The sequence below is a fragment of the Perna viridis genome, chromosome 2 (genome assembly GCF_037379345.1).
Source record: "Perna viridis isolate PV_CMFRI_1.1 ecotype Kerala chromosome 2, ASM3737934v1, whole genome shotgun sequence".
NCBI classification, from domain to species: Eukaryota; Metazoa; Mollusca; class Bivalvia; order Mytilida; family Mytilidae; genus Perna; species Perna viridis.
In genome coordinates, this window is record NC_142446.1 from 47,376,110 (window position 1) to 47,392,455 (window position 16,346).

The 16,346-nt window shown below is 31.1% G+C and overlaps 1 protein-coding gene across 2 annotated transcripts; it reads left to right on the plus strand.

Moving 5' to 3' along the window:
- The first annotated feature begins 114 nt into the window (after positions 1–114).
- Positions 115–16,346, plus strand: LOC148625428 (intraflagellar transport protein 81 homolog). 2 transcript variants are annotated; one of them, XM_088568953.1, is made up of 15 exons: positions 115–163; positions 2,560–2,723; positions 3,326–3,417; positions 4,832–5,027; positions 5,383–5,538; positions 6,266–6,376; positions 6,627–6,711; positions 7,841–8,004; positions 8,354–8,449; positions 10,347–10,493; positions 11,295–11,444; positions 11,950–12,168; positions 12,784–12,870; positions 14,710–14,867; positions 15,990–16,346. In XM_088568953.1, exons 2-15 carry the CDS (start codon positions 2,580–2,582, stop codon positions 16,234–16,236), a joined length of 2,052 nt encoding a protein of 683 aa, XP_088425079.1. In that variant the 5' UTR covers positions 115–163; positions 2,560–2,579; the 3' UTR covers positions 16,237–16,346. The 2 variants fall into 2 exon arrangements, with proteins under 2 accessions (XP_088425079.1, XP_088425081.1); XM_088568955.1 differs by having other exon boundaries at positions 4,847–5,027.

The window sequence follows — 16,346 nt, forward strand, 5'->3', positions numbered from 1 at the left end:
TGGTGGTTCATTTGTAAAAAATAATTGTAAGATGTAATAAAAAAGAAAAAAATATTTTCCCTTAGATATAGAATATTTTTATTGGTTGATATCTATTTTATTTTCGAGAGTATAAATTTCACCGGAAGTGGCATAAATTCCAGAGAGTTGAAAGGCGATTGAGGTAATTTCACGAAAAAAAAAAGAATGTCTTTAGTTATATTGTCCTACCAGTGTAAATCATATTCAATTCATAAACCATTTACTACATTATATTTCATGGTAGTTTTAAAATACACGAGTTTAAGCAGTTTTATTTAAAAAAGCGTCGTTAGCAACCATAGACATGATAGCAATTTTCAATTTTGCTGAAAACTAGTATAATACTCATGAAAATTTCTGTCATCTTTATAGAATTTTACTTTTTCAAAAGTTATGCTGGTTATTCATTAAAGGGTCCTGAAGGAATAGATGTTTTCATAATTACACCTATATAAAGAGGTGTCATTAATTTTTCAGGCAGGAGGTACCAAATAAATTTGGCAAGGGGTCTGGGGGCCGCTTGAACACTAACTCATGCAAATAAAAGCGTTGGAACAAAACTAAACATTTATTAAATAAAATTGCATAACGTGGTGGTTCCTAGTGCTGATTATTTTCATAATAAACCTTTGTTGTTGTTTACTGCCTAATTATTACTATAACATGTAGAGCAATTGCATGGTCTAAAAATCATAGTCTGATAAGAAATTCTTTGCTTCTGAAAAAGAACAAGGCTGGCAGTTTTAGTCTGGTTGACGTTTAGACGGACATAATTAAACATTACAATGTATTTATTTTATATTATTATCAATAGTTGTGTTGAATCTCGGATCCAATATTTTTTTTATATTTATGTGAGCAAAGGCCAGATGTTCTTTTCAAACTAAGGGTTGCTAGAATATTTTTTACCAAAACTACCCCTCCCCGCCGAATCGAATGGTCGTCCCTTAAATCATATTCTATATTTAAAAGTTTATTTCACATGTTGACTCGTCAACACTAAAAATTCCTGCACTCATCTGCACAAATCACAACAAATATCGGGAAAAATGACGGCATTTTTTGACATGTTTTCACAGAATCTTCACCTGTGTTTAGCTTAAAGTTCAGCACAAAATAATTGGTGATTGCTTTGATATTGTGATGTCAGCACATGTTTTGTAGGACATTACGTTAAATTGTTGTAGGTTGAAGCGCTTTACCGATTAGATCCTGACACGGATCTCGACGAAGACACCAATATAAACAGTAATAAACACTAAAGATCGTGATTTTGGAGACGTACCTGTAGCCTACAGACTGAAATATCTTAGATATCTATTTACTAGATTTTTCCTCATAATTTTTTTTTTTGCTTTTATTTTATTCTGCCGGTACCAGACGCTACCGTAGCCGGGTAAAAGTACCGGGTACCGGCTCTTAATGAAAGCATTGCTATACAGTCCTTGAGAAACATAAGTTTAATGATCAGAGACAAGGAGCTGATCTCACTGTTTTCAAGACAGAAGCAATTTTTGCCAATCTGCTCACTATAATTTTTATTCATCAATAAAAATCATTGTATGACAGCTTATTTTTGAGAGCCAAATATTAGCAATCTAGTAGACATTTTTTCTTATATTTTGGTAAGAACTTTTTTCTAAGGAGGGAATGAAAAATCTGTCGACAGGAATTACTTGCTAGCTAGAACTACTCCTTGAACAATATACCCCCAATAGACGACTTTCATGTTTACTATTTATGTGGAAACAGGTTAACAGTTTTAGACTAGACAAAGCAAAGATATAGGATATATGAAGGCTATTAGAACAGTAATAGTTACATGTGTATGTGGAAAAACTTCTAAACATAAAAATACCTGAAATTCTTCTATAATATATGGATCATTTAAAAATTCTATGTAGTAATCGAATCAAGTTCCTGTTCCCTTGGCTCCGATTGCATTGTTTCCTGATCTTATGCCTGTTCACCTTAGTTGATTTAGATATAATTTTAAAAATAATTCTGAAGAGAGCGTGAAAGTTGTCTATTAATGTCAGAACAACTGGGTAATTGGTCCTGACAAGTTATAGGCCAAAGTTGTTCATGTTTTGTTGTGATGTCATGGTATTGTGGGATTTGGAGTAAATTCATGTGTTTTCCACTATCCATGCTATCTTGCTTATATTTTTCTCCTATAGTATTGTATTTTAGATCCATAATTTTCATTTTTTATTATGACTTCTTTACCATGTTGATTTCGCTCCATTAGAGAGCATATTAAATTCAAGAATGGAAAGATATGCCATCTGATTGATGTGACAGTTTCTTAGTCTGTTTTGGACTTGGCTTGACTTGTCAAATACTCTTTAATATTTTCATTTGAAATAATTCTACTTCAACTCTTTTTCCAGTCAGCTATTAATTCCAATATTGTTTTCACTTACTACCATCACTCAACCATGAAGATGGAGTGAATCAGAGATGGCAAGAGCTTTAATACATTAAATATTAAGTTATTGAACACATACATAATTATTTACAATCTTTACATTTCAGGTTTTGAAAAGGTTGTCACAATGAGTGAACAACTCAAATTCATTATACAGGAATTAAAAAAAGAGCCCTTCAGCAAGACATACAATTTGATATCATTTGATTCCTTAGAACCACTTCAGCTACTACAAGTTCTGAATGATGTCATTGCTATTATTGATCCTAAGGTAAGTGTTCAATTCTAGTACTGTTCTCTATGTAATGACTCGAACAGTTTTAGGTAATATACTTTGTATGCAGATGAATTTAACAGAACTAAAAATAAGCATCTTTAAAATATAATGTAAATATAGATGATGTTACTTAGTGATTCTCCCAAAAACTGTGTTGGCCAAGAGAACTGGTAGACAGAAGTACATGAAACTTTGGAGTAAAGAAATTTTGAAGTTGAATTTTAAAGATCATACGACTTCCGAAAAAAAAAATCCATCAGTCTTATTACTGATAAAATTTGGATCCAGCTGACATTTTGAAAACAAAGGGTGTGTCCAAATGAAGGCACGGTACCCATTAAGTGACAGAATATTTTTTGGTCTAGTTGAACTTCTAGTCTGTTAATCAAAATAATTGACAACTTGTCAGTATGCCTAATTAAAGTTTTTTTTTAACAAAATGACATACGTATACATTGTATGTAGAGTCTACTAATCATACATGTACACTTTATTGTGCAGTTTAAAACTGGATTTTGTAATTGAAGTCAAAATATGCAAATATTATCAATTTAATATTCATACCAAGTTAACATTGATTTTGTTTGTATTAATAGCAAAAAATAGATATTAGAGAAGAGAGTCCTGACCAGACAGCAATTAGAGTGTTTACTACACTGAGGGTACTGAAATATAGACCACCAAATGAGTAAGTATATTCATGTATGCTGCATAAGAAAGGGGATTGATTCTAAAATTTGGTTCAATGATAAATTTACAAATTGTCCATTAGAGGCATACATTTTTTACATTTGTACATAACAGCTAATCATGATTATAGCAGTACTAAGCAAATAGCTTTTTGTAACTTCTATATATTGTTATGTAGTGTAAGATAATTTTGAAAGTTTTTTTTTGCCTTCTTTTTTAATTTTTTTAAAACATCTTGAATAGTTGATCTTAGGAATGATAGATTGTAGAATTTTAATTTATCGGAGAATATAAGCCCACCAGGTAAACATGTAAAATGATGTTTTGGTTTTAGTATATTTCCTCCCTTTAACATAAATATATACATTTGTTATTTCTTTTGTGTACTTTTCAGTGAAACACTACACTCATTTTTGTTTACTTGTTTTATTTTGCAGAGATGTGTAAGTAATTTGTGTTCAGTTTTGTCAGCCACCTTTGCTTATTTGCTTCACTAACAAGAAAGTTCTCTTCATTTTCATTTTCCTAATGGGAAGAAGTTGTAGTTCTCAGCAACTCTTTCATGCAATACGATGTTCAAGAAGTTTTGCACAAACATTTTTTAGACATCACATTTACTAATACATTGAGGTAATACTTTGGCCATTTTGAATATGTAAATCTTAAGTGTAAGTGTTTGTAAGAATCAGACAAAATTCTTGATTCTGATGGTGCAAATAGTCAAATTACATTATCAAAATGATAGGTTTTTTTCAAACCATGTTTCACCTACTGCCAGACTCTTACAGGGATTGACACTTAATAGCTTCATGAAAAAAGTTTAGATCAACAAACACATTTTCAGTATTAGATCTGGTAAATACTTGGTTGTTGATGTATTTAAACAAAACTGTGTTTAGGTGTGAACAAAATTTATAAGTTGGATTAGGGGAAAGTGGGCTTGGTTGATACTCTTAAGATATTTCTGTTTATATTGTTCTTGGCTGTTGGCTTTTAGGTACATGTGTATGTGCATGAAGTCTTGAACAGTCAAAAAAGAAATTTACCTCAATAGCTATGATATTTATATGGAATGAAAAAAACAAAAAAAGGTTTTTAGTGTTTAGTTAAACATTAATGTCACAATTTTCTCCATAGAGCCAGTGGTGTCAACCTTAATTTTAAATAGAACTGCTTTTGTTTTTGTTTCTTTTGAGTATATGATGCTTACAATAGATTTTAATTCATATTAATATACTGGTACATGTTTTATATTATTTAAATATTAATTATTTGTAACATAATTAATAATTCAGTAATTTGAGAGAACAAACATATTTAACATAGTACAATACAGCTTTTACCCATATTTATGTTATTCGTAGCTATGACAATGTTCTATGTATTTGATCATTGGTAAATAGCCTTCTTAGATTGTCTTTCCTCAGGTCTACATTCAGATCAGGATTAGTTCAAGGAGACAAGTTGGTGATATACCCTATCTTAGAATGGCTACTGAAGAGAGTTCCAGAATTACAGAAGAGGGCATATCTGGCAAGATTCCTAGTCAAGATAGATGTACCACCAGAAATTATGGCAGAGGAAGGCATCCCTGAATTGTTTCAACAAGTATATTCATAATATAAATGTACTTCTTATTGTTGATTCATGACTTTTTAAGCACATATATTTCTTGATTTTTGTAAGGATGTAATAGTCATGAAAAAAAATCTGATTTATGGTTATCAACACTCACCCTGTTGTATATGTTGGCAAACAATACTTTTAAAAGTCTTATAAAAAGTTACCAGTCCAAAGAAGTTGGGTCTAGTAACAAATGTTCATTTTGTATATAAAATTATTACAGAATTGTTTGGGTTTTAAGAATGATTGCCATTACGATTGCAAGGTACCAAGAAAGTTTAAAAATCCTGGATCAGCATTGTATAAAAAATCCTTATGCTATATTGAAACATATTTCCAGTATGAGGAACTTATGGACAATTTTAAAGACTTACATAAGCAAGCAGAAAAGTTGAGAAGTTCTGGTTTCAATACAGAAGAAATAAGAAAAGATATTTCTAATATGGAGGAAGAAAAAGAGCAATTGAATAAAAGAATAGAGAGACTGAAAAGAAAGGTATTGAGCTAACTTTAACTTGTTCTTCCTATATGGTTGAATCTTGATGTTTCATAACTTGGGTGAGTCAAAATCTCAGATAACTTGAACTAATTTGACAGTCCTGGCGAAAATTTCTTTACTCCAATACAATATTGTGCACTTCTATTTTAAGATTTTGATCTTAATCAATTTGTATGTCAAATGGTGTATGTTATCAGTTGGGGGAATGAGGGTATCAGGTTAGTGAGCATTACTCACAATTTTTTAAGTTTGTATTATGACATTGAAGAAACAAAAAAATTACATTATGTATTTGCTTTCCTGAAACAGTATGCAGTTATTTATTTCTGAAAACAGTTCCCACATCAACAGTGATTCACTGAAAAAAAATATCCCAGACTTTCTATATTCTGTTATTTATTCTTCCAATGGTTAAATAAAAAAGTCTGTACGTACTTTTAAAATGAATTTGGACAATGGAGATATTAACAGTAATATGTTAAGAACTGCAATTTTAATAGTTATCTCTACTTTATAATGTATGTATATAATCATTATCTTCTGTTAACAGATCAAAATCTAGCTTTTTTGTAAGGAATTATATGGAGAGATATAATGTTTAAATGTATGTAGTTGTTCAGGATGTCTAAATTTCTCCTTCATAGTAAACCTTTTTATTTATGCAATAAGCTCTAAAGTTGCTATGGTTATAAAGGAACCTAACTCATTGTGTTGATATTTACAGGTTGAATCTCACCCCAACTCTAATACTATGATGAATGTTGCCAGAAATCTGAGATTAGAGAGAGATAAGGAAAAGAAATTAGCTGAACAAAGACAAGAACAGGCAACATTGGTAAGGGTCTTTGATTAAATAGATAGACCAGTAAAATTTATCATATTCAGCTACTAATATGGTGTAGGATTAAGGCTAATTAATAAAATTAAAAGTTTTTCCATATTAAATTTCCTGTAAAAGAAGGAAAAAAAATGCATTTATGATATTTTTTTAAGATAAAACACAGTAAGCTTGTTAGGTGCTTGAAGATGTAATTAAGATAGATTACAAAAATTCTTTTTACTTTCTTTTTTATTTTACTTTGTAGATTCAGCATGAAGAACAGAAAATAAGGAGACTTCAGCAACAGTTACATGATCAGAGACAAGCCAGTGTTGGGGCTAGTCCAGACAGTAAGTCAAATGTGGCTCCTTTGAAAATAAAGCGGAATTGTTTTTCTATTATTTATTGTCATTATATAATCATTTATACTTCTTGCAAACAAAGGAGTTGCTTTTCAGTTCTTGTTGTATGTAATGCATGTTAAATGAAGTACCGTAAATGCTCGTGTATAAGTCAGATTTTTGGGAGTAAATTTTGAGTTGCTAAGAAGGGTTCTGACTTATAAGCGAGATCTTGGCCGTGGGTTAAAAAATTCTTGTTGGAGCAAGTGGGAGAATCAAGGTATTGACACGAAAATTGACACCTACCTTTAACAGTCAGATCGGCACCGTACTTGTGCATGGTAAAAGTCGACCTATATATCGTATTTGTTATTGTTGTGTATGCTTATAAAGTGATGAAATAAATGAATATTTGCAGTTTTATTTTTATTATGCCTTACAACTAAACTATCTTTAACAAAATTTGTATTTCTTGTATCAGCTTATTGTGTTTGTTATTTTCACTTGTATGTCACATGGTTGTTGAATATATCCAAAAACCAAAAAGATGGCATGAAACATGACTAAGTTATGTACTGTAGTCTACAAGTAATATTAGCAATGCTAAGAAATAATTTAAAATTTAATTTTAAATTGTAATAAAAAGACGTTTACATTATCTTTATTGGTAATTTGTTATATTTATTACATAAATCATTTCAAATATGTACAGAGCAATTTGATTTAAAAAACACAACAAAAAAAAAACATACACATGTTTATGTTGATTGGACACAACGTATGCCCTGGATGTAAAAACTTTCACAGCACAAAAAAAAAACCAAAAACACATGATCATTCTTCACATTTTCCACCGAAAATTGTGCCCTTCCTTACAATTTCAATGATCTGTAAAAATTCAGTCCAAGTTCAGTCCGACTTATAAGCGGGTCAATGCTAGATTCCAGAATTTTGAGTCCGAGAAGGGGGTTCCGATTTATATGTGGATCGACTTATACACGAATATGTACGGTATGTGAAAAATTATATTTTCAATTCTTTAGTGTATTTTTAACATCACAAAAAGTAAGTAGATAAAATAACCAAGATCAGCCATAAACACAAATGACTACAAATCATAATCATTTCCTGTTTATAGCTCTACTGCAGAGATTAGACGAGGAAACAAGGACCAACAAATACATTGTAACGGAGCGATTACCAAAAGATATAACTGGTAGGAGAAAGACCTTACAAGATCTACAGAGAGTTGTTGCTGAACCTGCTATGGGACAGTCTGATCTAGATCAGCTGAATCAACAGGTTTATATACTTAGGTTCTACATGTCATTTTTGTCACACTGCTGTTATATGAAATTTTGTTTTATTTTCAGTATGTTTTGTATAGTCAAGTAGTACAAAGAGGAGACAACTATATAAAAATGTTGCCTTCTTTTTAACACATCATGTATTCATTTTTCATAATCTTTCAATAATACATTGGTTTTCCAAAGTGAGTGTTAAGGTTTGATAAATAAATTTACAATAAAAAATGTGGCTATGATATTTATTTCTTTGGGATAATGTTTATTTGTCCACTGATCAACCACTCTAGATTTAAAGTCTTTGCTTCGTTTCAATATAATTAATCTGACATATAAATATGATTTAGATATCAGAACTTAACTCTGAGATAAACCAATTAATGGAGAAGAGGATGTTGGCTAGCAAAGATCCCGATGATAAGTCTAACCTCTTCAGACAACAGGTGAGTATTTTAACATGAAGTGCTGTTCTTTGTAAGAATCATGCAGTGGTTGAATCATTGTGAAAAAAACACACACACCAGGGATCTTCATGGATCACAATGAACAGATGGCTCACTCTCTGGTTAGACAAATTTCTATCGTGGCACGTGTCCTTTCGTGCAGAAAATAACTTGCCAAAAAGTATAAGTTTGAATGTGACATATTTAATAGCACAAACTACAACATAGAAACCAACAATGGTATCTTTTTCTGTCTGTATTGTCTATTTCAATTGTAACAAGGTAAAGTTTTCCCTTCCCTAGGCTTGACCATAGGTCCACAGCTCTAGAGAAATTAAAACCACTGGCAGGTGTGGTTATTTTGTTGATATCATGAAACCCAGTGCATTAAACAAGTTCTTTATAATCTAACCACAAGAACTTAGACAGTAGAACGTCGTTTTCATCCGAATTGTGTCTTTAAACAATTCTTTAGAACTTTTGGGGAGTTGAACCATTGCATTTTTCATAAAAGTTAGGCAAATTGAACTGCTTTTCTTAGTCATATAATTGCCGAGATCATTAAGACATTGTTGTATAAATTAAGGTCGTCTTCCTCCCTCTCCAATCACATCAATCTTGATCAAATTGAATTAAACTCTGGATACTTTCTATATTTTATTGAATGAAAAGTTTTCAAACTTTGTTCATTTAAAAAATAAAACAGTAGAAATCATCCAGCTTTTTTTAATCACATTGATTTTGCCAACGATGATAATCGTAAATTTGACAGATCCAAGATATGTTTACACAAACGTTTCACTCCCTGACACATTAAACCCCCGCAAATTTCCAATCAAATATTGAAATTACTGTTAGAATAAACACATATAGATTTATGACAGGTAAAGGTGATTAATAAACAAGAGTAATTGGGAAATACAGTGCCGATTTGCAATGCATGACACAAATTTGAATACATGGCGCACACCAAATGAACATGTGGCACTCATTTTGAATTAATGGCGCAAGGAAAGTAACACCAGGTGCAGCGCCATGCAAAAAGAGGCTGTGGAGAACCCTGCACACACACAAGTTTTTCCATGATATCTTTTTCAAAATATTATCTGAAATGCAGAAATGGCATTCATTTCTTTTTTAAGTGTCAGAATTATTAATTCATCATCAAAGGGAGATAACTCAATTTTCCCCTATTAATGTATTGTAACTTTAAACTCACTTTCCTGCATCCTCTGACACTTCTTACTCAAATAAGCTTCAATTCATAGATCTTAAAATGTGTGCCCAATTGCCCAATATTGTCAAATACATGTGCTTTTCTGAGCATGATTCATTATTTTTCAATTTTGCCTGATTCTTACTGATTCCAACACTTAACTTAGGAACAAAACAGTGTTAATTTTCTTTTCTTTTCTATATTAAATTGTTTTGTATTTATATAAATGCAAAGTTATTAATGCAGGACAATGCTATGAAACAGAAGAAAGAAAAGTGACACTAACGGAATGTACAAAACAAATATTGATGGTCTTTATAAAGAGACCTCAGCAAGATTTATCTGTCTTTTTTCCTTCAACAAATTAAAAAAAAAATATTGAGTGAACTTATTTAGCCGTCACTGCCTATAGCACATAGATTAAAAAAAAAGCACTTAGCTTTATATCTTCATAGTCATTATTACTAATATAGACACCAGAAAAACCACTTAAACTCATGGGTATCCTGAGAAAGTGTGAATTTAGTGTTTTAAAATGTTCCATCACACTAAAAGCCATTTTGATTTCTTTGATAGCTTTCTATTCATTCGTCAGAGATCAGTTGAAATTATCAATTAAATTGAAGCATTATAAAGATTATAGCTAATTGTATATCAGTCTTTGCCTTCTTTGCATTTAAGGCATCTATCATAGCCCATAAGAAGGATGCTGCTGTAGAGACATATAGATCTACCAGAGAAGATTATAACCACATCCAACAGGAACTAGAACAAAAGAGGGAGTTAGTGTCACAGCAGGGAGGAGGAGAGGTTCTTAAAGGGGAAGATGTAAGTTTTTGGGTTGACAACGTTTTTTAGCAACTATTACAAGTTTTCTTTATCATATAGAAGAATCCAATATATATTTAAACTATAATCGCAAAATCTAAATTTGGTTGAATTTTTCCTTTGAAGTCAGTAATTTTTCATTGGTGATTTACTTACAAAATTAGTTGTTTTTGCTAAAAAGTGTACCACATTTTTTTCAACTAAACCATGTTTACTTACATGTAGTTATTGGAGTAGGTTTTTTTATTCATATTGTGAATTTAAATACTTAAAAATGTGAAATATGAAACACATTTAAATACACATGTAAGTTGTGTTAAAAATGATAAATTTAATAAAAAAAGTTTTTAATCTCAAAGTTTATGTCCCATTGCTATTTTAATTGTTCATTTCTTTAGTTCAAGAGGTATGTAAACAAACTACATGTAGTTATTGGAGTAGGTTTTTTTTATTCATATTGTGAATTTAAATACTTAAAAATGTGAAATATGAAACACATTTAAATACTCATGCAAGTCATGTTAAAAATGATAAATTTAATAAAAAAAAGTTTTTAATCTCAAAGTTTATATCCCATTGATATTTTAATTGTTCATTTCTTTAGTTCAAGAGGTATGTAAACAAACTACATGTAGTTATTGGAGTAGGTTTTTTTACTCATGTTGTGAATTTAAATACTTAAAAATGTGAAATATGAAACACATTTAAATACTCATGTAAGTCATGTTAAAAATGATAAAAAAAAAGTTTTTAATCTCAAAGTTTATATCCCATTGATATTTTAATTGTTCATTTCTTTAGTTCAAGAGGTATGTAAACAAACTAAGAAGCAAAAGTACCATATACAAGAAGAAGAGACAGGAGATAGCTGAGATCAGAGCTGAAGTGGGCGTGTTGTCCAGAACTGAAGAAATATTGAGACAGAGGGATGAGAACATTAATATGCAGCTGGTAGGTATTCTTCTTGCATTAAGGTGAAGACAGAGGTTGTAATTTTACCAAAAGAAAATGTGATGACTAAAGTTTACATGGTTAAAACCTTCATGGTAAAGAGGTTTTAAAGAAAGTCCATTCTAAATTCACTTCATTTTGTATGCAGTGAAATTTCAATTGCATTTATGACTTTTGTACCTTTCTTAATTGAATTTGTATCACATATATTTTTTTGTAATAATTAAAATAAATACTTTCTATCTGTAAAAATTCAGTGTGAAGACCAAAGTCTGAAAATTAAGCAATTTTTCACCTAAATGGACTTTTGGTAGTTCAAAAATTTATTACTTGGCCTAATTATGAGCTAAGATACTATAATATCCTCCAGTACCGTAAAAAGGCTTGTTTAATTTATCTAAATATTACCAAGAAGATATCAGTGAGGAAGCGCGATGGACCATCTTAGCCAAAAATAATGGCCGGCTTCTCAAATTTATTTACAATGAGCATAACTATATTTCAGTCTGCTCTTGAGAATAAGAAAGGTGTTGCAGGCTATCGACAGACTCAGGAAGATCTGGAGAAAGTCTCAACAGTGAAGAGTGATTATGATGACAGAAAAGGGAAGACCTTAGAGGATATGTCTGAGATGGTGATGAGAATGAACAGGAAGATAGCAGAGAAAAAAGGTGCATTGGCACCAATCATTAAGGAACTACGACCTCTCCGACAGAGAAATCAGGTAAGCTGGATTAATAATGATGGGAGATAGTGAATATAAAAATAGGTGCTAAGAATCTTGACACATTTTTTAAGTTATTACTGAACGAAGTTTGAAGATATTATCTGTTTTTCTGTTATGTTCTGAATCAATTCTCACAAATATCTTTCTTTATTTTTACCTTATAAAAACTGTCCATGTGAACTTATGTTTTTGCTTGTTTGCGGTGATGTCCAGTGTTTTGTCGATAACAATTTCTTCAAAGATCAATTAGGTCAATTTTAAAGCTCTAATTCAGAAACCACAGTGGTAAATATTTTGAATTTCATAGGTTTGTTTACCATATTAGCTTTTACAAACTGTTAGTTTTTTGTGTGGATTAGTGGATGGACACAGCCCCTGGAAGTGGACATTAAAACACTATTGGGAACTATGTTATAGCAAATATCTTCACAAAAACTGAGGCAATTGTATCCAATTTTGGAAATATTGATGAATAGGAGTTTTTTCCACAATTATGTTCAATTTTTTATGTTTATTCATTCCAAAAAAATTGATAATGAAGTCTAGTACTTGTATATGAAAAAAAAAACACTTGTGCAGAGTGTTCTTTACATGTGTTTTTATGGTTTGTAGGAATTAACAGCTAGATTTGAAGAGAAGAAGCATGCCTATGAAACTGCCCAGGCAGGAATGGAAAGTAACATGGCAAAACTTGAACAGGTAATCATGTAGGCATGATGATACTTTTATGGAGGGTATTGTGATAAGTAGAAATTACATTTTGCAGATACAATGGTATGAAAAAAAATGAGTGTTCTTGGTTCATGAACAAAAAAAAATCATACTTTTCTTATACTTTTGTGGAAACAATATTAATGAAGGGACACCATCATGTATTTTTTCTGTAAGTTGATTAAATAACAAAGTTAGAAATAGTAGCCTGCCCACCAGCCCGAAACTGGCTATTTTTTGGCAGGGCTGACTAATTTTAGCAAAAATCTACATAACCATATAGTGAATATATTGAAAAATTGTATTCAGGACTGGCTATAATTTGAGTGAGTTTCCTACCCTGCAAATAACATACTCAATTTCCTCTATGAAAACTTAGAACATAAGAAAATTGTATTAATTTAATACAATCTGCATATTTAATACGACTTGTATCAACAGAATTGTATTAAATTTACTTGTAATGATACTCCCATAGTAACTGATAGATAAGGAACTTTTCTGAAGGGTATAATGTTTTTGACCCGTCTGTCAGTCCATCATCAGTTTTCCGGATTTTTTTCTAAACGGTTGCATATATTGACATGATTTTTCGTATATAAGTTCACCATGATAAGTTACAGGTCAAGTGTAGGTTTTGTTTGCTCCGATGATTTTTACCAAAATTACGGACCTTGAACTTAGCAAAATTCACAGAATAAAAGTTTTCCAGACTTTTTTTTTCTAAACGCTTGCAGATATTGACATGATTTTTCGTATATAAATTCACCATGGTAACATTTTGTTCCGCTCTGATGATTTTTACCAAACTTATGGGCCTTGAACTTAGTAAAATTCACAAAAATAACAGTTTTCCGGACTTTTTTTCTAACCACTTGCAGATATTGACATGATTTTTCATATATAAGTTCACCATGATAAGTTACAGGTCAAGTTTAGATTTTGTTCCGCTCTGATAATTTTTATCGAAATTATGTGCCTTGAACTTAGCAAATTTCACAGAAAAAAGTTTCTTTTTTTTCTAAACGTTTGCAGATATTGACATGTTTTTTAGTACAGAAATTCACCATGATAAATTACAGGACAAGTTTACGTGTTGTTCCGCTCTGATGATTTTTACCAAAATTATGGGCCTTGAACTTTGCTAAATTCACAGAAATAACCGTTTTTCAGACTTTTTTTCTAAACACTTGCAGATTATGACATAATTTTTGGTATATTAGTTCACCATGATAAGTTACAGGTCAAATGTACATTTTGTTCCGCTACTTTGATATTTACTTTGGATTAACTAAAACTCAAAGAAATCACAGTCTAGAGTTTGAAACTACCATTCTGAGTAATAGAATTTACTTAGGAGATAAAGGTCTAAAGCATAAAGAACACTCTTATTCCTTTTTTTATCGGGTCCTTCTACATGCAATTCTCTTACAAATTTATTGAGTATCCAACATGAGGACGCCTGGGGTATGTGAACATGCTCACTAAGGTTCTTTAATGTTGATTTGTTTTTATGTTGTTCCATTTAAAACATAATAAGTTAAACAAATAGTAATTTAATTGATGTACCTATTTTGGATAAAAGCCAAAGCGTATACTGTAAAACTACTAATTTTCATGGTATACTTATTTTCACTATTTTTGCAGTGGACAGAAAACAACGAAAAAATAGAACCCATGAAATTGATTTTTTAAACCTATACAACGCTAATAATGTTTCATACCGCTAAATATGATACCTGTAATTATGTTCACTTGAAAATTAACATCCACAAAAGTTAATATAATTTACAGTGTTGTACTTCATTTATGATTTGTATTATGTAGGAGGTAAGAGGCTACCATGAGGAGTGTAAGCAGGAAGAGTCCCGCTACCACTACCTCAACTGCATGATCAAGATGATAGAGATGCAACAACAGAAAGTTGCTGATGAAATGAAAGCTTATACTTCATCTGATCCATACACTAGGAAAAAGACTTTCAGGTTAGTAGTGGTGCACCGATCATCTGGAACATCAAGTCGTTTGGGAAGCTTCAATTCAATGATTGATTTCAAGATATTGAGATTGATTTGATCATGTATTAAAAATATGAAGATATTGTCTTTATCCTTCTTTTTTGAAGTCATCTTTTGTCATTTCTGACCGGACTATTTATCTTTTTGTTGACAGATATTTTGTTCTATTTTAGATCATTACATTGGACAATTATATTTGTTGTCTGTCGGGTGTGGGTGAACAGGCCTCAACTCAACATGTGGCTTTATTGATGATGATTTCACTCATTTACGTAGGATATAATAATATCAAAGCTAGGTCATGGTGACACTCTGGCAATATGATATTGAAGGGTCATCTTAATCAAATTCCCAAACACCTATCATCTATCATAGGTTGATGTTGATACAACAGTCAACAATCATCGATCCAGAAATTTTTTTTTCAATTTCCAACACTACAGGCTAGGCTTTTACACTGTTGGAAAGTAATATGAAACATACAAAAACATTTAGCTAATTTAGTTTAGAAAATTTAGAATAACGTAGCTGTAATATGAAAACAACTTTATTTTATTTCATCACATAAGAAATGTTGCATAAGGTATACATTCCAAATAGTGAGAATATTTTCGCCAGGGTCTGATTTGGGATTTATATGCAAGGTTTTGGGAATCACAAAAATAGAAGCTTGTCAAATTGAAGTTCAGATATCATACATATAATTTCATTTCCATGAAATCTGAAGATTCAAAACAAAGACAGTGAAAATTTAATATCCATATTCATGGAGCAAAAGTTTGAATTTGGCACCCATGAAAATTACCAGTGATATGGTATTTCATTGGTTTGTCACTGTCAGTCTGTTCTTGTTCATATTTATGTAAATATTATTAAATTTGACCTTGTTTGACAACATCACATGTGATCTTAGTAACTCGCCACAATTTCCAATCTGAAACTGTTACACTGAAAATGGAAAAAAAAATCAGTTTTTAAGACCTTATGAAAAAATGGCAAAAAACGGTCACAACATGATTGTTCATTAATTGATGAATTTTTCTTTTTTCATGACGTATCAAAATTTCATTGCAATAACTTTAATTACAGAGAGTTATATCAGAGAAAGGTACAAGAACAAGAAAATCTTGGTAAAGGGTTGAGAGAACAACAGAAAACTGTTCGGGAAAGTCATGGCCCTAGCATGGGTCAAATGAAAATGTGGAAAGATTTGGAACGGCTTCTAGAATGTAAACGTCAGTGTAATGAGAGGAGGGATGGCATGATGGCTCAAGGAATATCTGCTTATGGAGAATCTGCACCAGCTGTTCTAGAAGATGATCGCTTAGTCTTGTGATAAAGAACTTGAATGATAATTTGTTACTAATCTGAGATATACAATTGTTTTATTTATTAGATGTATGAAACATTCCAATGCTATCCGTCCAATAAATGTCGTGTATTTAA

Coding starts and splice junctions, on each gene's coding strand:
- LOC148625428 (XM_088568953.1), top strand. CDS start 2,580: ATGAGTGAACAACTCAAATTCATTATACAGGAATTAAAAAAAGAGCCC. Junction 8,005..8,353: donor TAGATCAGCTGAATCAACAG/GTTTATATACTT, acceptor AATATGATTTAG/ATATCAGAACTTAACTCTGA. Junction 12,871..14,709: donor ACATGGCAAAACTTGAACAG/GTAATCATGTAG, acceptor TGTATTATGTAG/GAGGTAAGAGGCTACCATGA.